Raw genomic sequence first — 20697 nt, 5'->3', positions numbered from 1 at the left:
AACGGGTTCTGTTGGGTGTTGCTCGTGTGTTTCTCATCATCTCAAATCTCACCGCTGATCTTATTCTTCAGTTCATGTCATCCTTCATTGACGAGTTTGGACTGAAATGTGTCATTGTTTTTGTCTTCCGAAGGTCCTGTCAGAGTGTCCGGACTCCGACAGTTGTGTTTGCGCCGAAAGTCCGGCGGAGAGCAAAGCCACCGACGGGTTCGTCATCGTTCGCATGCTTCTGCTTTGATCTTTTTTTTCTTCTACTCATTGACGGACTCCAGTCTGGAACTATCATAAGAAGAAACAAGACAACTGACAAAATCAATTAGCGGACTGTTTTTCATGATTTTTTTTTTCCCCTTCTATTTGCTGAGACATTCATCTTGAGGATAATGTCAAAGAAGGCGAGAATAAAGAGACGGAGGCTGCCAGACGGTTCGCTGGAAATTGCGACTCTTATTGAATTTGTGGTATTAGTTCCCGACTGGAAATCCTATTTGAAGCTTTAAATGATTAAGTTGAATACCTGCTGCGAAGTTTGCAAGACTTGTCGTATTGCATTTCCTCGACTTCATAATCTGTGGAATCGTCTCATCTTCTGTCTTTCAGCCGAGACAATTCTGGTAACGACAAGAAGATGGAGGAAAAGGAGCCGGTCAAGAATCCAGGAGTGAGTTGCTGCTGAACCAACGCGCACGCCGACTCAAACTCACCAGTGGAAATTGATGACTAATAATGTCATGTAATGTATGGAAAAATGACAGTATAGGCCAAGATTGTGTGCGCAGTATCCTCGGTGCTGATGAGTATCTACTCGGGTCTATAATTGCGCGAAGTCGTTCTTTGAAATTGTACTCGGCGAAGGCACAGCAGTCTTCGAATTTGAGGGGCAAAAGCCGAGCGGGGAAGTCGCTGCTTCCTTCGTGTTTGACGGCGGTAGTTTCTATTTGCTCATTTGACGGATGTCAGCCTGACCACCAAATGTTGACATCGCCTCAAGAACGCACAGAAAACCTTCCGAAATGGGACGGGAACTGGAAGCTCCTGTCAAAGGCACTTACCAGCTCTTGAAATTCTAGCCTCGTCTAGTGTAAAGCTACAGTATGTGGGGTCAAGGGTCACGTGTTGGGGAAATGTTAGGGGAGGTTTTCTCTTGACCGCAAACCTCGAGCGACGCACGCAAATTGAATTAGAGTTTTGGTGAAATGTCACGAAAGTCGAGCCTCTGGGGCGGAATGTTCTGCTTGAACTGGCTCCGCCTCCCAACTTTCAACTTTTCATGGAGCGCGCCGGTCTTGAAACGCTCCCAAGAACAAAAGTGGGTCCTTCACGGCACGGCGTTCCTGAGAAGTTCGGTTGTCTTTTTGTGTTTCCCAAAGTTCCCGGGAGAGTTTTTGGATTCTGCTTCCTCTGACGGCCATCCGGTGATGGACGTGAAAGAAGGAGAGGCCGATGAGACGGAGGCTTCCGAGAGGTTTGTGTTGTTGTTCTTCGTGTGGAAAATGCTGACTTGATCACGTGTGGCTGTATAAATAGAAAAAAGAAAGTAGAAAAGAAGACACCAGAAAGGAGTTCAAATAGCGTCCCAAATGGAATCGTCGTCTCTGTGAAATGGCGGAGGTTCGCCGCTCATCTGACTTTTCCTTCGACCAGCAGCGAAGCGGAATCGCGCCGTCCACAAGCAGAAGCTGACGAAGACGGGCGCGTGCAGGCCAAAACAGAAGAAGAGTCTTCCAAAGGGGTTAGTGGCTGATGCTTCAAACACTCTACACTCTCCCTACTTTGCTTTTGCTATTTATATTGACCCTAATGTCAGTTCTGTTACACTACAGCCGCGGAGTCGTATCTACTTCAATTCCCCCGATGGAAATCCCGACGTCAAATGTTCTTTAGCGGCGGCTCCCCGAGTGTTACGGGGCAAATTGTGGAACTCAAATCGAGTCGGCGTACTGCCGAGCTTTGCTGTTGATGGCGAATGCATCTCAACATTATTAGCGTTGGAATGTCATTCGTTACTTTTTGACAGGTAGTCAGACAAAAAAGGTTATTTGATACCATTAGATAGCAAGTCTTTCCTCATATGCTGGCAAAAGCTGCCAAGAAAAATGTATGCTTGATTAGAATGCTCTATATCAGCGTAAACATTGCCAAGATCCTTTTGAAAAGTGACGAAGATTATTTTGATATACAAATGTCAAGAAACAACAAGTCAAAATGCTAATATTTGTAATCCCTAACGCAACTTGTTCACATGTGGCGCAAAACAAAATAGAAATTCACAATTGGAGTCGCTCGGGTGAATTTGAGGTTTTGTTTGCGTGCTGGTCGCGCTGGCGCGTTTGTACTTCAGGAGCCGAGAGACGGCGACGACCAAACGCACCGGACGACGGAGTCGGCGCTGTCGGACGAGGCCGAGCGTCGGGATCCGAAGACGGATTCGCCAAGGCAACGGGTAGGGTGGCACCGTCCGCTCCGGCTCTTCGTGTTTGCTGATTGTGTTCAGCTTCTTCCAGGATCTTTCCATTGAAAAGCGTTTGTTGATAGACAACCCCCAAATGTTTCTATCCTGATCCCGGATCAGGCTTTTTGCTGTCGCTGTCAGTTGCTCACGGACGACAAAAAGACCGAGCCTGCCGTGAGGTTTGTTGTTCTTAAGATATTCAAGTGGGTGACAAAAGTCAACAAGCGATATTCAAAAATGAGACCGAGATCAATCATTTCGAAGCTTTTTCCACCATTCCTGTGTCCTCAAACCTGTACGGCTCAATTGTGCCCCCCCCTCTCATATACTCTACGTAGATTTCATTGAGTAGTACAGGCTAGAGGTCGTCTTTTGGCACACGGCGGTAAAACAGATTCTGACGGCATGATAACCTTGAGCCAAAACGTCACGGTACCACGGTCAAAGGAAACGTGTTGCACTGTAAGGCAGAGGGGTGACCGTGTTGCACTTGTCAAATTCAAAACGGGTCAATATTTGCAGACGAGCGATCAAGTTTCTCAGTTTGAACGTGAAAGAGCTCGTCTTTGTGGTGTGTTCAATTGAATATCAGTTGAAAAGGATTTGCAAATCATTGGACTCTTGTTTTTATTGACGTTTGACACAACCTCCCAATTTGATTAGAATCGGGGGTTTTAAAAACGCATACCGGTACCACCACACTTACAACCAGTACTACTGCGTATAATATCAAATAATGCTACAATATTGATTGTATTATTTCATTGTCGATGCTTATTCTTACTTTCCTGCAGCCGAGGTCAATTCGGGCAGAAATCGTCTGGTGAAGATGTCCAAGATGGCAAAGCCAACGGGCGCACCGATGACGTCGGCGCATCGCGAGCCAAAACGCTCGACGAGGAAGAGGAGCTTTTGGTTTCGCCATCGGAAGTAAGTACGCGGCCGTTTGCAGAAGATTCCTATTCACCCAATCAAGCTCAAGAACCAAATCAAACCCAGATCTCATTCGTACCAAAAGTCGATATTAGTCGTACAGTTGCTATTCTCGTTTGGTCTCTTTGCACCGTGTACCCCGTGGACAGGTACATCTCCATAAACTGGACTATATTGATTCCAATTTATGGAGATGTACCTGTACAGTCTACTGGCCTTCGAGTAGTCTTGGCATGCACTTTTCAAACACTGTGTGATCCTGTGAATTTTCCTGGGGCCTTTTTTTCTTCTGTCCTGCAGCCATCCGGGGAGTTTTTGGACTCAGTCAGCTCGGACAGTTTTGTGGAGATGGATTTCAACGGGAAGGAGGAAACTGAGGCAACCAAGAGGTTTGTTTGTGTTTAGTTTTTTTCCTCTCCAGAGAAAACAGTGACTGAGAAGACTTTTATGGTCTTAACGGCGAAGGGCTCGTTCCGTACAAGAATTTGAAAATACTGTAGATGTGAATGAATTCTCCTGAATGGAATTTTACCAAATAGAATCCCTTTTTTTTTTTTTTTTTTTTTTTTTTAAAGCTTTCTTGCACTTTACGTTCTTTTAGTCATTTGAGGAAACTTTCTTTTTATTTTGCTGTTCTTTGTTTTAAATGCTTTTAACCTTGGCACGCACATTGAGTTACCTTGTGTCTGAAATGTGCTATTTAAATAAATTTGCCTAGATTTGAAGGGCTACTACACCAAAATACTTATTACTTACTATTAACTTTGTTGAGGTAGCCTAGAAACAAGGCAGCATAAAAATCAGTACCAGTACCACGAATTGTTGCTACAGTGAAACGTTACTGTACAATGGATGCAAATGCTTCCAAGTAGACCAACAACCAGAATGTTTTTTCTTCTGGAAAGTGCCGAGTGCAGCCAAGATGAGTCAGGGAAGGAGTCGTTCGGCGAAGACGCGGGCGGCCGTCTGGCGGATGACGAGCGAGAACGCATCCGGCGTGATGCGGTTCCCGACTCGGGGGCCCGACAATACGAGGAGGAGCGCAGCTTTGCCGCAACGAACGGCGACAAGAGTCTTTCCTTGGACAAAAGTAGTGAATCAGCAAAGCAACCGGTACTGAAGTTTGTTCGCTGCAGCGCTTGTGTCCGCCGTGACAACGACAGCGAGGATCACGAGAAGACTCCCAAGAGGTTTGTAATTCTTTTGCTGCTCAGCAAACTGCGAGACTATGTTCAGATTTGGTGCACTATTTCCAAAAGTCCAACTCCAGACAGGCGCTCCAGTCTGATTGGTCCTTTTCCCAAATGACCCTTGTGAAGTTATTCATGTTATTGCTTTTTTGTTACTAAAACAATGTGTTGTTGAACCGTCTTCATCGTCATGGTCTCGCGTCCTGCAGCGCGGAGGCCGTCGGCCACTCCGGAGCCAAAGTGGACGACGAGCCCAGCAAATCGTCCACAGTGAGTTGTCGTCATTGAGGCTCGCACTAACAGACGTAAAAAGGAGTTTTGCAGGCCCTGAATCGGGAGCAACTACGAACAACATACTCGCCAACTGACAAAAGTCATTTGCGGTATATACAAAATGGTCTGATGCTGTCAAAGACATACGGGAAAGCAAAGTAGTAGCATACTGTATATGTGGCTACGTTGGCTCAATTCAATTCAACGAGATTATGTGAGAAGTTGGAAAATAACTGCAGTGCAGCGCTTGTTTAGATACCGGACTGTAGGTTTCGGCTCAGCAGCTTCCCCTCAGATATTGCTTTCAACACTTTCACAGGGCAAATTCCTGCCTAATTTCCACATTAAAAATGACTTCCTTTGTTTCCTGATTGTTGAAGCTATAATCAGCAAACGTATATATATATATTTTTTTTTTTTTAAAAAGGGAAATGTTTATTTTATGATGTAAATTTAGCTCATTAACAGCACAACGAAGATAGCGGCGAAAAATAAAGTAGCATCTTCACAAAAAAAAAAGTATCTGGCACATTCCTAGCGTAAGTTATGAATTCATTTGTCAATTACGTGGGTGTCGTCGACACGTTCGCACGTAGCTAGCTTGGTGCTATTCCCGCTCTTAGCGCCTTCAACTGGAAGTTAGCTAGCTCGAGCGATTCCCGCCCTTCATGCAGGTAGCTGCTCGGCTTCAAGCTAGCCAGCTAGCTTTCACACACGATTCAAATAACACTGAGCGAGCTAACACCGTTTCAGTTAACTGGCCGTGAGGAATTGACTATTTTCAGTGAAGTGAAAGAGACGTATCGCAGTTCACAGGCTAGTTACGTTGCTGACTCAGCTAGCTTACAAGTTGACAAAGTTGAATTCAATTCAACTGAACATTTTTTGGAACCACAAAATTTCACTAACTCTAATACTTTACATTTTGATTGACTCCAGCTAGTTAACTAACCACATTACTTTTAAACAAACTTTAGCTGGAGTTACCTAAATCATGTCATATCTGGCTAGTTAATGCTAAGCCAAGCGAGCTAGCTCCAGGTCCATTTGAACGCCAGCTACGTTTATAATGTAACTTTAACGCTCCTTGTTTGTACACACGGCCCAGATTGGAAAAGTCAACTTTAAAAGCAAACGTAACCTTACACGACTCCTTGTCAGCGTTATACCATCCGGCCTCCGAACTTTCAAGGGTGCCCCGAACTTGTGCAGCCGTCGAGCTGAGGAACGGGGCTCGGTGGGTCCTCGTGCAAAGTCGCTTGCAGTGGCTGGAGCCCGCAGGAGCTTAGTGCGCGCCCATATTACTGGCTGCCAGCAGTGTTCATCAGAGGCAAATACAAATGTCCTCAACTTATGTAATACAACCGAAATATCCGTACAACATGGAAATCAATTCATCTCTCTCTCTCTATTTCTTGAAACTGCATTCCGTACAACAGTGGCCTCTTCCCAAATGCATTTGCATAGGCCTCCCACTTGTTGGTCCTTTTGCCAGTCTGGACCATTTCTGTACCTTTTCTAACCATAAACAGTACTTATTTGTACCTAGAGGTTCAGTTTTAAACCCAACAGTACCATTATTTTTGACAGTGTATGTTGTTTTGTTGTTGTTTGTGGTTTCTTTCAAAACACTGTATTTCAGTCTCACGGCTGGTCTTTTTGTCTGTGTTTATCCTCGTACTTGTACCTTAGGACTCAGCGATGGCCATCAGGGATGGAGATCTTGCAGAGGAGATGAGCGAGCTTGAGGTTCAGTCTGACGACCGGCGGCCCGAATCGCCCCGGCAAGAGGTAGACTCCAACCAGTGGCTCGCCGCCATCTTTATTTGCAGGGCTCCTCTCTGTCGTAGCTTATACAGTATCGACGGTATCTTGCTTTTGAGATGAATCAAAACTTGTTATTTTGTTCTGGTTGTGTCTTGAAGGTTTCAGAAAGGGTTTTGGACTCCAGCAATTCGGGTTTTGAGACAGAGACTAGCAGTAAGAGGTTTGTTCTTCTAAATTAATTCATGAACAAGTACGACTGTCATCCTCAGGGCACTGAATCGATCGAAAACAAAAAGTCGCCTTTTGTACTGGGATGGGGCCTCCACGTTGGGGTTGACAGAAAACCCCCACACCATGACCAGTACTTACCTTTCGACTCACACCACCCACACAAACTGCAAACTGGACGTTCTCAGAGCCCTACAACTCACAGCTGATTATGTTGCCACCAGTCAAGAGGCCAAAGAGACAAAAGCATATGCACCTGAGGGAAGTCCTCAAAACTTGTGGTTAGCCAGCCGGTCATTTGTAAAAAGTGTGATGGACGCATTCCGCACGCATCAGGTCTGTCTGAGAAACATTTTGAACCAACACAACATTCCTCTCCACGTCAAAGAAAAACAAAACAAAACAATCTGGTGAAAGGCGTCAGGCGCATTGCTGAATGCACTGATGTATAGTGTATATATATTAATATATATATATATATATATATAATGTTGGGGAAAGCAAGCAGCCACTGAGCAGACGCATGTCATGCGCTAACTCTTCAGGTCAAGACTCTGGCTGTCTACAAAATGTCGATATTCTGAACAGAGAAGACAGCTGGTCGGAAAGAGGAGTGAGCGAGGGCATCCACGTGAAGGTGGAAAAACAGCGCCACCTACAGTATCTCCCACATAGAATGCTGTCCTTTCAGCCCTCCCAAGAAACGCAATCATTTAGCCTCTAACAAATAACAAGTGAACAGCTCACAACTGGATGGAATATTAACGAGGGCGAGTCCAGCCAAACGACTGCTTTTGCATCCATTGATGGTGATGCCATCTGCAGTTGCGGCGTGCCTCCAACGTAGAGGAGAATGTTTTTTTTTTTTTCTTTCCACACTCTGGCCACAACTGCCCTGTCTCGCCCATGTGCACGAACCGATGACGCCTGCTCGGATGAGAGGCGAAACCTCTTCTAAGACAACCAGAACAGTCCAGTTGCGATCGATTCAATGCCCTGGGAAGGAAATGACCTGGATGAAGTTCTTCACAGGCCAACTACTATCACCAGAAATCAAATTTAACAAGTAAATGGAATTGTGACTCCTGAGGTTCGTCATCTCTGTGTTTTCCCGCGACACAGCGACTTCGTGGCCCAGGAGCGTGAGCACATCCAGTGCGATGAAACGGACGGGAAACGCAAAGGAGAGGAGGAAGAAGAGTTGAGCAAAACAACTGGGGTGAGTGGATGTTGTCTTGCAAGGTTTTGATGGGCCACCTTCCCAAATTTGCCCAAATTTGACTGACTACAACAATTTGCTTTCTTGCTTTTTTTGTGTGTTTGTTTTGTGGAACATCTGTGATGAGCTTTTTGTCCTCTCCAAAATGAAACATTCAAAGAGGAGCAGTCATTGCAACATTTTTGCCAGGTGTCAAATAACACCGCACTCAAATATGATGACTTGCCAAGAGCAAATATGAAAATATGGAAAATATTGTTGCTAACTTCAAAACAGGATGCTAAATGACAAGAGCAATTGACAGTTTTCCAAGAGGCCACTGTCACCCAAAAAAAAAAAAAAAACTAATGCAGAAAACGGATCATTTCGGACACTATACTTGTGATATTAAATTATAATTCCAAGTCTCACGTCCTGCGTGGGTTTTCTCCAGTTAATGACTGCGACAAACATGCATTCAGTTAGGGTCATTGCAAACTGGAAATTGTCCATCGGTGTAAGTGGTTATTGGTCTGTGTGTCATCAGCAGGTTGACTAGAAAAGTCACAGAAAAGCAACCAAGTCGGCATGCTTGGAAGCTTTCATGGCTCAAATACTCGTGAACTTCACCATTCAACTGCTTGTTCGAGAGCTCCTTGTGCATTCGGAAGTTTAGCAAAGGTCCAATTAAGTCCAGTCGTTAGGCGCTATAGTACATTTTCGGTTCATCTCAAAATCGAACCGAAAAGCCCAATATCCAATATAAGTGTGTGTGTGTGTGTGTGTGTGTGTGTGTACGTCTGCACGCACGTGTGTACGAGTAATAGCTTTGTTGGAGTGATACAGCAAAGTGTAAATTGAATTTGCCTTTGCGGGATTATAACGAATACATTAAGTTTAAAATGATACAATTCCATTCGAGCGAGGGGCGGGGCACATGTAAACAAACATCCATTCACAGTCAGACACTTCGTGGTAAAGTCTTCGTTTGACTGGTCAATTTGGGAGGTAGCCCGAGTGCCTGTGGGGAAAAAAAGACACAAGCACAGAGAGAACATGCAAGTGCACTCCCTCAGAAAAGACAAAGCGTAAAATATCAAATATGCCCAAGCCTCTTACAAGGTGCATTTTTTAATCGCCTTGGCAACAGGTAACGAAAGAGCGGTCATTGAGGCTGAGACCGGAAAAGGAAGAAGAGGAAGAGCTGAAGAGTGAAGTAAAAAAGCAAAAGAGAAGACTCCTGTCTGAGGAGGAACTGGCCAGAAAGGAAGAGGAGGAGGCTGAGCGCCGAGTGAGGGAGAAAGAAAAGACAATACTTTTGTATAGGGGGAAATTGCAGCGAGAGGAAGAGGAGGAGGCGATGAAATTAATGAGGGAGAAGGAGAAAAGAATACAGCTCCTGGAAGCGCTGAGGAAGAAGGAAGAGGAGGAGCTGGAGCGGCTGGAAAGGGAGATGGAGAAACTCTGTATGGGAGTGGATCGAGCAAAGAAGGGAAAAGAGGTGAGTGCACTCTTTTGCCAGGAGGAGCTGATGGGACAGGAAGAGGGGCGAGCAGAGCAGTTCCGCAGGGGAAAGGCGCTGAGAATGCGCCGCCACCAGGAGCACTTGAGCAAAGAGGAAGTCAAGGAAATGGAGCAATTGAGGGTTGAGAAGGACGTAGGACTTTGCCCACGAAAGGAGGAGATCAGGAGAGAGGAAGAGAAGGAGGCAACGCAACTGATAGTGGACAAGGAGACAAGAATACCGCTCCGCCGACAAGCACTGAGAAGGAAGGAAGAGGAGGAGCCGGAGCCTTTAGAAAGGGAGACGAAGCCAAGAACACATCTCCACAAGGAGAAACTCGGTCCAGGTTTCCAGGGACCAGAAAGGGGAAAAGAGTCGGGGACACACTTCTGCCTGGAGAAGCTGACTGGAAAGAAAGAGGAGGAAGAGGAGCAGTCAAAGAGGACAAAGGAGATGACAACGCATCCCCGCCACGAGCGGTTGGGCAAAGAGGACGAGGATGTAGAGCAGTCGAGGAAGGATCAAGATATAGGACTTTGGCGACACAAGGAGGAGCTGATGAAAGAGGAAAAGGAGGAGCTTGCGCGACTGAAGAGAGCGAAAGAGACAAGAATTTGTCGACGCAAAGTGGAGCTGAGAAGAGAGGAAGAGGATGAAGCGGAGCAATTGAAGCGGGCCAAGGAAATGAGACTTCATCTCCGCCGGGAAGAACTGAGGAAAGCGGAGGAAGAGGAAGAGGAATGGTTAAAGAGCGAAATGGACATTCGAAAATGTCTCCTCCAGGAGGAGTTTGAGCGATTTGAAAAGGAGGCCGAGCAGTCAATGAGGGAAAAGCAGAGGAGGATGCAAGCCTGCCTGGAGGAGCTGATGAAAGACGAAGAGGAGGAGGTCGCGCAATTGAAGAAGGAGACGGAGAGAAGAATCGGTCGCTGCCTGGAAGAACTGAGGCGAGACAAGAAGGAGGAAGCGGAACGGTTGAAGCGAGAGAAGGAGAGGAGAATGCAGCGCCACCTGGAGGAACTCCAGAGAGAGGAGGAGGAGGAGGAGGTAGAGATGTTGAAGAGGGACAAGGAGGACAGATTTGATATTTGCCAGGAACAACACATGAGAGAAAAGGAGGAAGGGGCGGAAGAGTTGAAGAAATACTTGGACGCCAGCAAATGTCTCCTCGAGGAGGAAGACCAGGCTGAGCAAATGAAGAGGGAACGGGCCTTACGCCAACAAGAGGACCTCAAAAGACATGAAGAGGAAGAGGAGCAAACGGAGAGCGAGAGAAGAACACAGCTCCATCTTGAGGAACTGACGAGCGACAAAGAGGAGAATGAGCAATTCATGACAGGACAGGACTTGAGAAACTCTCTCTTCCAGGACGAACTTAGCAGCGAGGCGGAAGAGGTGGCGTGGCTAAGGAGGGGCAAGGAGATGAGAATCAGACTTTATCAGGAGGGCCTGTGGCGAGAGGAAGAAGAGGAGATCGAATTCTTGAAGAGACAACGGATGAGGCGAATATGTCTTCACCAGGAGGCGCTGAGAAGAGAAGAAGAAAAAGAAGTGGAGCAGTTAAAGAGGAAAAGGCAGACGAGAATGCGTGTCTGCCAAGAGGAACTGAGAAGAGAAGAAGTGAATGACTTGGAGAATTTAAGAAGGGAAAAGGCAAAGAGAACACATCCCCTCCTGAAGGGACTGCAGGAAGAGGAAAGGGAGCAATTGAAGAGGATGAGAAAAAACCTCCATGAGCTGTTAAAGGTGGAGATGCAGCTCCATCTGGAGGAACTGATGAGAGAAGAGGATGAGGCAGAGCAATCGAAGACAGGGAAGACAAACTCGTGGCTCTGCGGGAAGGGGCGGAGCACAGAAGACGCAGCAGAAGGGCAGTTGATGAGGCAAACGGAGACACAAAAGATGCTCCGTGAAGACCGACCGAGAAGTCAGGATGAGGGGATCGGGTGCCTAAAGACGGAGGTGAGAATGTCGCTCTGCCAGAAGGAGGTGAAGACAGAAGAGGATGACGCTGAGAAAGTCAAGAGAGAGGAGACAAAATTATCGCTACGCCACAAGACAGACATAGAAGCAAAAGGACCGTTCGGGAGGGAAATTGAGACCCAAACAATGCGCCGTGAAGACCGACCGAGAAGTGAGGATGGGGAGCTAGGGTGCTCGAAAAGGGAGAGGATCAGAATGTCACTTTGCCTGGACGAGGCAACGAAATTGAACAGAGAGAAGACAAAATCGGAGCGGAGCACAGAAGAAGAAGTGGACGGGCAGTTTATGAAGGAAATTGAGACCCAAACAATGCTCCGTGAAGATGAGCCGAGAAGTGAGGATGACGAGGTGAAGCGCTTGAAAGGGGAGAAGATCAGAATGTTGCGTGACCACAAGGAGCCAAGAGAAGAGGATGAGGCAGAGGAATTGAAGGGAAAGGAGACAAAATCGTGGCTAAGCCAGAAGGAGTGGAGCACAGAGGAAGATGCAGGAGGACTGTTTAGGAGGGAAATCGAGACGCAAACAATGCTTCGTGAAGATAAACTGACAAGTGAAGATGAGGAGGGAGAGTGCTTGAAGAGTGAGAGGAGAAGGTCGCATCGCCAGGAGGAGCCGAGGAGAGAAGAGGACGAGGCAGAGAAACTGAAGAGAACCGAGACAAAATTGTGCCTACGCCAAAAGGGGCGCAGCACAGAAGAAGAAGAGAAAAGGGTGTTGGGAAGGGAAATGGAGACACAAACAATGCTACGTGAAGATGAACTGAGAAGTGAGGACAACCAATTGAAGAGGGAGAAGGCCAGAATTGCTCTCCGCCAGGAGGAGCCAAGAGAAGAGGATGAGGCAGAGAAATTGAAAAGAAAGGAGACAAAATCGGGCCAATGCCGGAAGGAGCGGAGCACAGAAGAAGAAATGGACGGCCAGTTTATGAAGGAAATTGAGACCCAAACAATGCTCCGTGAAAACGGACTGAGAGTTGAGAATGAGGAGGTAGAGTGCTTGAATAAAGAGATGAGAATGTTGCATCGCCATGAGGAGCCGAGGAGAGAAGAGGACGAGGCAGAGAAACTGAAGAGAACCGAGACAAAATCGGGCCAACGCCAGAAGGAGCGGAGGACAGAAGAAGAAGAGAAAAGGGTGTTGGGAAGGGAAGTGGAGACACAAACAATGCTCCGTGAAGACAAACTGAGAAGTGAGGACAACAAATTGAAGAGGGAGAAGGCCAGAATTGCTCTCCGCCAGGAGGAGCCAAGAGAAGAGGATGAGGCTGAGAAATTGAAAAGAAAGGAGACAAAATCGGGCCAATGCCAGAAGGAGCGGAGGACAGAAGAAGAAGAGAAAAGGGTGTTGGGAAGGGAAATGGAGACACAAACAATGCTCTGTGAAGATGAACTGAGGAGTGTGGATGAGGATGTAGAGTGCTTGAAGAAAGAGATGAGAATGTTGCGTCGCCAAGAGGAGCCGAGGAGACAAGAGGACGAGGCAGAGAAACTGAAGAGAACCAAGACAAAATTGTGCCTACGCCAAAAGCGGCGGAGCACAGAAGAAGAAGAGGAAAGGGTGTTGGGAAGGGAAATGGAGACCCAAACAATGCTCCCTGAAGACGAACTGAGAAGTGAGGACAATAAATTGAAGAGGGAGAAGGCCAGAATTGCTCTCTGCCAGAAAGAGCCAAGAGAAGAGGATGAGGCTGAGAAATTGAAGAGAACCGAGACAAAATCGGGCCAACGCCAGAAGGAGCGGAGGACAGAAGAAGAAGAGAAAAGGGTGTTGGGAAGGGAAATGGAGACACAAACAATGCTCCGTGAAGATGAACTGAGAAGTGAGGACAACAAATTGAAGAGGGAGAAGGCCAGAATTGTTCTCCGCCAGGAGGAGCCAAGAGAAGAGGATGAGGCTGAGAAATTGAAGAGAACCGAGACAAAATCGGGCCAACGCCGGAAGGAGCGGAGCACAGAAGAAGTGGACGGCCAGTTTATGAAGGAAATTGAGACCCAAACAATGCTTCGTGAAGACGGACTGAGGAGTGTGGATGAGGAGGTAGAGTGCTTGAAGAAAGAGATGAGAATGTTACGTCGCCAGGAGGAGCCGAGGAGAGAAGAGGACGAGGCAGAGAAACTGAAGAGAACCGAGACAAAATTGTGCCTACGCCAAAAGGGGCGCAGCACAGAAGAAGAAGAGGTAAGGGTGTTGGGAAGGGAAATGGAGACCCAAACAATGCTCCCTGAAGACGAACTGAGAAGTGAGGTCAACAAATTGAGGAGGGAGAAGGCCAGAATTGCTCTCCGCCAGGAGGAGCCAAGAGAAGAGGATGAGGCTGAGAAATTGAAGAGAAAGGAGACAAAATCGGGCCAATGCCAGAAGGAGCGGAGGACAGAAGAAGAAGAGAAAAGGGTGTTGGGAAGGGAAATGGAGACACAAACAATGCTCCGTGAAGATGAACTGAGAAGTGAGGACAACAAATTGAGCAGGGAGAAGGTCAGAATTGCTCTCCGCCAGGAGGAGCCAAGAGAAGAGGATGAGGCTGAGAAATTGAAGAGAACCGAGACAAAATCGGGCCAACGCCAGAAGGAGCGGAGCACAGAAGAAGAAGAGAAAAGGGTGTTGGGAAGGGAAATGGAGACACAAACAATGCTCTGTGAAGATGAGCTGAGGAGTGTGGATGAGGAGGTAGAGTGCTTGAAGAAAGAGATGAGAAGGTCGCATCGCCAGGAAGAGCCGAGGAGAGAAGAGGACGAGGCAGAGAAACTGAAGAGAACCGGGACAAAATCGGGCCTACGCCAAAAGGGGCTGAGCACAGAAGAAGAAGAGGTAAGGGTGTTGGGAAGGGAAATGGAGACCCAAACAATGTTCCGTGAAGACGAACTGAGATGTGAGAATGAGGAGGTAGAGTGCTTGAAAAGGGACATGATCAGAATGTCACTTTGCCCGGATGTGCCAAGAGAAGAGGACGGGGCAGAGCAATTGAAGAGAACGGAGATAAAATCACGGCTACGCAAGGATGAAGAAGCAGAAGGGCACTTGATGAGGAAAATGGAAACGCAAACGATGCTCTGTGAAGATAAACTGAGGAATGACGAAGAGGAGGCACGGCGCTTGAAGTGCGAGACCATGAGAATGTCGCTCCGCCAGGGGGGGCTAAGAAGTGAAGATGAGCCATTGAAGAGGGACAAGCTCAAATGGTCCCCCCAGCAGGAGCTGAGGAGGAAGCAAGAGGAGGAAGGACTGAAGGAGGAGATGGAGGTAAGAGCAACGCTCCACCGGGAGGGGTCGAGGAGAGAGGATGATGAGATGGAGGAAAGGGAGACAAACCTCAATCTCAACAAAGAAGTCACGTGCGCTGAAGAAGAGCAGGAGAAGAAGAGATTGCAGAATTTCCCGGAGGCGCTGAGTACGGAGGAGGAGGAGGACGAGGACGAGGACGAGGACGAGGAGGACGAGGAGGAGGAGGAGGAGGACGAGGAGGAGGACGAGGAGGAGGAAGAGGAAGACGAGGATGAGGATGAGGATGAGGAGGAGGAGGAGGACGAGGAGGAGGAGGTGGAAAGCTTAAAGAGGGAGAAGGAAAAAGGGGTGTATCTCCGGCAAGAAGAATTGCAAAAAGAAGAGGATGAGATGAACCAAAACCCAAGGGAGCTGAGAGAAGATGAAGAAGAGGACGAGGAGCTGGAATTTTTCAAGAGACAAAAGCAGAGAGGAATTTGCCTCTGCACTGAAGAACTGAAGAGGGAGGAAGAAGAGGAAGTGGAGCAGCTACAGAGAGAAAAGGAGATAAGAATGCGCAACTACGAGGAGGAGCTCAGAAGAGAAGAAGAAAAGGAGGCGGACCATTTAAAGAGAGAAAAAGAGCGGAGAATACATCTCCTCCAGGAAGAGCTAAGGGTAGAGGAACAGGAGGAGGCCGAGGGATTAAAGAGGGACAAGAAGAAGCGAATGAGTCTCCTCCATGCGGAGATGGAGAAAGAGGAAGAGACTGAGCGATTGAAGTGGGGAAATGAGAGGAGAGCGTGGCTCCACCAGGACGAACAGAGCAAACATGAAGAGGAGGAGCAGTTTAAGAGGGCTGAGGAGAAAAGAAGGAGTCGCTACCTGGCGGAAAAGGAGACGGCAGACCCTTTCGAGATGGGAAAGGAGACGAGAACGCAGCTTCACCAGAGGAGAGAGGAAAGAGCTGAGCTGGAACAACTAAGGGAGGAAAAAGACAAGACCATCGATCATCTCCAGGAGGAGCTTCTTAGAGAAGAGGAGGAAATGTTGCATCGGGACAAGGTAAAGACAACTCCTCACTGCCAGGAAACACTGAGGGAAGGCGAAGAAGAGGAGGTTGAGCGCCTCAAAAGCGAGAGGGAGAAGAGCCGAGAGGAATTGACGCGAGAGGAAGATGAGGGAGCAGAACAGTTAAAGATAGAAAAGCAAAATCGAATGAGTCGTCTCCAGGATGAGCTGAAGAGAGAGACGGAGGAGTTGATTGACAAATTGAAGGCTCAGAAGCAGAGGAGAATGCGTCTCCGACAAATCGACCTGTGGGGAGAAGAGGAGGAGTGGAAACTCAAGATTGAGTATAAGGAAAGGCTGAGGTAGGTTCTTTCCGTATTTATTTCATCTTTAGCAATTTGTCAGTCTGTCAGTGGCTTTTTCCATTGTATGTTAGCATTAAGCTAGTGGGGTCATTCTTAAGGCAGAGAGTTGTTTTAATTCCACAATGTCTTGGTTTCACGTTTAGTTTGACTTAGTTTGACTTCTCAAATTCTTTTTTGTTTAATAGTTACCCCGCTTTAATGTGTAAGATCATCAAATAAATGTAAAATACAAACAACAATAAGCCAAGTAAACGCAAAATGTAGTTTTCAAGTCAGCCAAAAGATCTGAAAAAGCTGCCACCATCCAAAGAAATTCAGGAACAGATGAGAAATGAAGTAATTGACATCTCTCAGTCTGGAAAGGGTTACAAAAAACATTTCTAAAGCTTTGTGATTATAGCGAACCATAGGGAGAGACATTATCTTCACATGGAGAAAACATGGAAGAGTGGTGAACCTTCCCAGGAGTGGCCGGCCTCAAAGATTATCCCGAGAGACCAGCAATGACTCATCCAGGAGGTCACAAAGGAACTCATGACAACTTGTAAAGAACTGCAGTCCTCCCTTGCCTCAGTTAAGGTCAGTGTTCAGGACACAATAAGGAAGACTGCAGGGCAAAAATGGCATCCGTGGCAGAGTTCCAAGGCCAAAACCACTGCTGAGCAAAAAGAACATAAAGGCTCGTCCAACTTTTGCACAAAAAAAAACAAAACTGAATGATTCCCAAGACTTTTGGGAGGATATTACACGGACTGGCGAGATGAAAGTTGAGCTTTTCGGAAGGTGTGTGTCTTGTTACATCTGGCGTAAATGTAGCACAGCCTTTCAGAAAAACAACAGCCTACCAAAAGTCAAACATGGTGGTTGTAGTGTGCTGATCTGGGGCTGCTTTTCCCCTTCGGGACCTGGACAACTTGCTGTGATTGATGGAACCATGAATTCTGCTCTTTCGCTGAAAATTTTGAAGCAGTATATTCAGCCATCAGTTCGTGACCTCAAGCTGAAGCTTGCTTGGGTTCTGCAGCAGGATAACGATCCAAAACGCACCAGCGAGTCAAATTCTCAAGGGCTCTAAAAAACAAAATGAAGGTTTTGGACTGGCCTCGTCAAAGTCCAGACTTGAATCTGATTGAAATGCAGTGGCATGACCTGAAAAAGGTCGTTCATGCTCCAAAACCGTCCAGTGTTTCTGAATTCAAACAATTGTGCAAGGAAGAGAGGGCCAAAATATCTCCACAGAAATTTGAAAGACTCGTTGGCAGTTAAAGAAAACGCTTGATTTCAGTTCTTGCTGCTGAGGATGGCCCAACCAGTTCTTAGGTTTAGTGAGCCATTACTTTTGCACACACAGCCAGGTAGTTTTGAAAAATAAAATCACCGTTTAAAAACTGCATGTGATGCTTACTTGGGTGGTCTTTGTCTGATGTTTATATTTGTTTGATGATCTTAAATATTAAAGTAAGGAAACTATGCAAAAAAAAAATAAGAATGAGAAGTGGCCAAGTGTATTCTGATACAGTTACAGTACTAGTTACATGTTGAAAAAAAATGTAGTCATGTAATTTGATTACTTTTGGATGACTACAATAGCGGCGGGTGCAATACCGCGTGTTTGCAGGGGGCGCCATTTGCAAACATTGCCAAGTCTCTTCTGCTGGCTGTCATTAGGACCGTTTCAACATTCAAACGTGGAATTAATCGTCTCTCTCTCTCTCTCTCTCTCTCTGTCACCTCCTGAGGGCTTTGCGCCAGAGTCTCCTGGCCAAGAGGAGGGACGAGGAGATCTTGTTGGACGACGTGTTTGAGCAGAAGGACAAATTAACAGAATGTGTCCACATGGAGAGAGAGGAGGAACAACTGAAGAGCAGGTTGGACACAATTACACGCCAACACAAAACATGAAAACGGATGACTCGTAGACGGCATTTGACGTCTTGGTTTACAGATCTCGCTGGTCTGATGAAAACAGTGTCAGTGCTCTTTTTCAAAATAATCACGAGCTGGAGTTTTGCCAATGAAATGCCAACCTATTCTGATCTTCTCATGAAACAGTAAATGCTGTTCAGCGTTGGAGTCACTCAAGAGTGACGGCCTTACGTTGTTTGTTCACGAGACGGCGCCCCGATTCGTCAATCCAATAACCGTCTTTCGCGAGATAATGACATAAGGCCTCTCTCGTTTTCATGTTGAAGTTATCGCTTCATGGCAAAGAAAATAATGGAGTCGAAGAAATGGGATTTCATCATTCATTACTGTTAATACGCGCTCACTTTTGTGAGCGTATACAGTATTGTGGTTATTGAAACAATGCATATTTAGTGATGACATGAAAATACAGACTGCGATTGGCTGGCAACCAGTTCAGGGTGTACCCCGCCTCCTGCCCGATGACAGCTGGGATAGGCTCCAGCACGCCCGCGACCCTAGTGAGGAGAAGCGGCTCAGAAAATGGATGGATGGATGGATGAAAATACAGAGATTGTGTGTGTGTGCGTGCGGGGGGTTCAGGCAGGACCGTGAAGCCGCCCAAAGAGCACTTCACCTTGCACTTGAAGAAGAACGGGAAGCTGAACACGATAGGCTGAAGGCTCGATTCCTGAAGCGTCTGAAGGCCGGGTCCGTAGACGAGCTGCATGCACTGAGAACAGGACCGCAGGAAGGCAGGGGGGAGAACCTGAAGTTTCTGACGCCAGAGGTAACTAAAGTTGAGTGTCTTCGTGTTACAAACATGTTCCGAGGGCTATTGCCAATACCCACCTACCTACATTGCACTATAAGTCAAATATGAAATTGGTTTAATGGAGACGATCTGTGAACTCTTGAGCCTTGTTGTCTTTGAAAAGGTCTTGAGATGTACGCTATGGTAAGCCAAGCTTTGTCTGTTTCCTGTGTGAAAATGTATCTCAGCAGGCACGAGAGAAGACTCTGGATTCGGGCTTCCGCGGCACTTTTCGCCCGCCGAATGGAGCAGGTAACATTGTTCCTTTTTAATGACGACACAAAATAATGAGTATTTAGTTCTGTGTCCTTTTTCCCACATCCTCCCAATAGCTCCGGAGCCCCAACATGAGATATTCGGCGCTTTCATCCCGATTCCTCAGAGGACGAACAGCGGCCATTTGTCAGCCTACCCGGCGGCCGCGCGTCCCTCGTCGGGTACTCCGGAGTCACTGTTCTGTCACCCGAGAGCAACGGCGCCCGTGGACCCGTTCACCACCACGTCCCTGAGAGAAACCTACCTTGCCAATCCTCCCGCTGGGTACTGCGATCAGCTGGGCCTCAACAAATTCAACGAGATCACCGTTTATCGTTTCCAAAGACAAAATGCACAATGGACGCCTTCTGTACACATGTGAAGACACCGTCTACGAATAAATCGCTTCTACATTTTCTTGTAGAAAAGGGTCTTTTTTCCTATTGAATCGGTTCAACCACCCGAACATGTGATGCCTTCGAGTGGCAGCTCCTACACCGTATGAAAAACGACCACGGTCAAGCCAGCCGCCGCAGCCGTGGTTCACGATAGACGTTACGCTTGCCAGGCCTCTGTTTTCACTTTCATGTTGTGTATTGTTGTTTCTAGCTCATTTTCATACAATTTGATCAAAAGCGGTAAAGACATTGCTCACTGAATTGGAATTTCCTTTTGCAAGACAAAGTTGAACTCGACTCACTGTTGTGTTTTGTTTCTAATTGCATTCTACTCGAAGACTTTTTTGGGCGGGGCTCAAAACTTCCCGGGGGTGGGGCTTATACTGCCCTTTTGTAATCTGCCTGGTGAGCGCATCGCGGAATTTCCCTTCGACACTTGAGTAGTTTTGTCCACTCGGTATTTTAGAAGTTTTCTTCAAGTCATTCTTTGGAGGACTACTTTGGAGTCCTATTATTCTGCTTGTCTTCAATGTCACGTCATAAAGGTTCCTTCCGGAAATGGAGAAGGCGCCGTGATCGGACCTGCTGTGGCGAAGCCAACTGTGGGCTCGTCGCAAGCAGCGTGCAGCGGTTGACGTCGTGGCTCCTTCTCGTCTTTTGCTCGCCAAACCTCCGCACGCATTTGATTTTCACAACACTTTGAACGGTGTCTCCATCGCAAGTGCGTCTCTTTGTTAGCAAGCTAAGCTAAATGACGACAGAAGCTTCACGTGCACCGAGACGAGCTCGAACATTTCACGAAAGATGTTTTAGTCCAGTTACGAAGCGTCGGACATACGACGTCGGGGATTCAATCCGTTGGTTCAGCACAAATTCAGGAAGATGTGCTCGGCCCTCTTCGGTTTCTCGTTTTTGCACGGGAACGAGATGACCCGGAAGTACTTGGGATTCTACAAAAAGTTTCCTCCTGAGCAAGCAACCTTTACCGAAAGAATGGAGATTCATTACCCCAAATCCTTTGCGGCAGCAATATTTCAATTTAGCAAATTTACACGCTACACAAAGACGCTCGAGACAATTACACACAATTATCACAATAAATAGCAAGAACTGTATTTATAAATAAACGACAATTAAGAATACCTAAGTCCTATTCAATCAGAGCAACGTAAACATGCTCGCAAGTCCAGCTGGACCAACTTTGTGGCACGACCGTGCGG

The 20697-nt window shown here is 46.9% G+C and overlaps 1 protein-coding gene across 2 annotated transcripts; it reads left to right on the top strand.

Moving 5' to 3' along the window:
* Positions 1 to 613: 613 nt before the first annotated feature.
* LOC133465124 (trichohyalin-like) lies at positions 614 to 19495 on the top strand. 2 transcript variants are annotated; one of them, XM_061747570.1, is made up of 16 exons: positions 614 to 661; positions 1371 to 1465; positions 1648 to 1732; positions 2342 to 2443; positions 3247 to 3382; positions 3686 to 3774; positions 4291 to 4575; positions 4785 to 4845; positions 6541 to 6639; positions 6774 to 6835; positions 7966 to 8062; positions 9192 to 16102; positions 17845 to 17973; positions 18614 to 18800; positions 19013 to 19076; positions 19157 to 19495. In XM_061747570.1, exons 2-16 carry the CDS (start codon positions 1444 to 1446, stop codon positions 19459 to 19461), a joined length of 8634 nt encoding a protein of 2877 aa, XP_061603554.1. In that variant the 5' UTR covers positions 614 to 661; positions 1371 to 1443; the 3' UTR covers positions 19462 to 19495. The 2 variants fall into 2 exon arrangements, with proteins under 2 accessions (XP_061603554.1, XP_061603555.1); XM_061747571.1 differs by lacking the exons at positions 614 to 661; positions 1371 to 1465; positions 1648 to 1732; ... (2 more) ...; positions 3686 to 3774; positions 4785 to 4845 and having other exon boundaries at positions 4530 to 4575.
* Positions 19496 to 20697: the final 1202 nt, after the last annotated feature.

This window comes from Phyllopteryx taeniolatus, chromosome 15 (genome assembly GCF_024500385.1).
Source record: "Phyllopteryx taeniolatus isolate TA_2022b chromosome 15, UOR_Ptae_1.2, whole genome shotgun sequence".
Taxonomy (NCBI): domain Eukaryota; kingdom Metazoa; phylum Chordata; class Actinopteri; order Syngnathiformes; family Syngnathidae; genus Phyllopteryx; species Phyllopteryx taeniolatus.
Note: the sequence above shows the minus strand (reverse complement) of the source record. Positions and strands in the feature narration are given on the sequence as shown.

Coding starts and splice junctions, on each gene's coding strand:
- LOC133465124 (XM_061747570.1), top strand. CDS start 1,444: ATGAGACGGAGGCTTCCGAGAG. Junction 4,846..6,540: donor AGCCCAGCAAATCGTCCACA/GTGAGTTGTCGT, acceptor CTTGTACCTTAG/GACTCAGCGATGGCCATCAG. Junction 17,974..18,613: donor GAGGAACAACTGAAGAGCAG/GTTGGACACAAT, acceptor CGGGGGGTTCAG/GCAGGACCGTGAAGCCGCCC.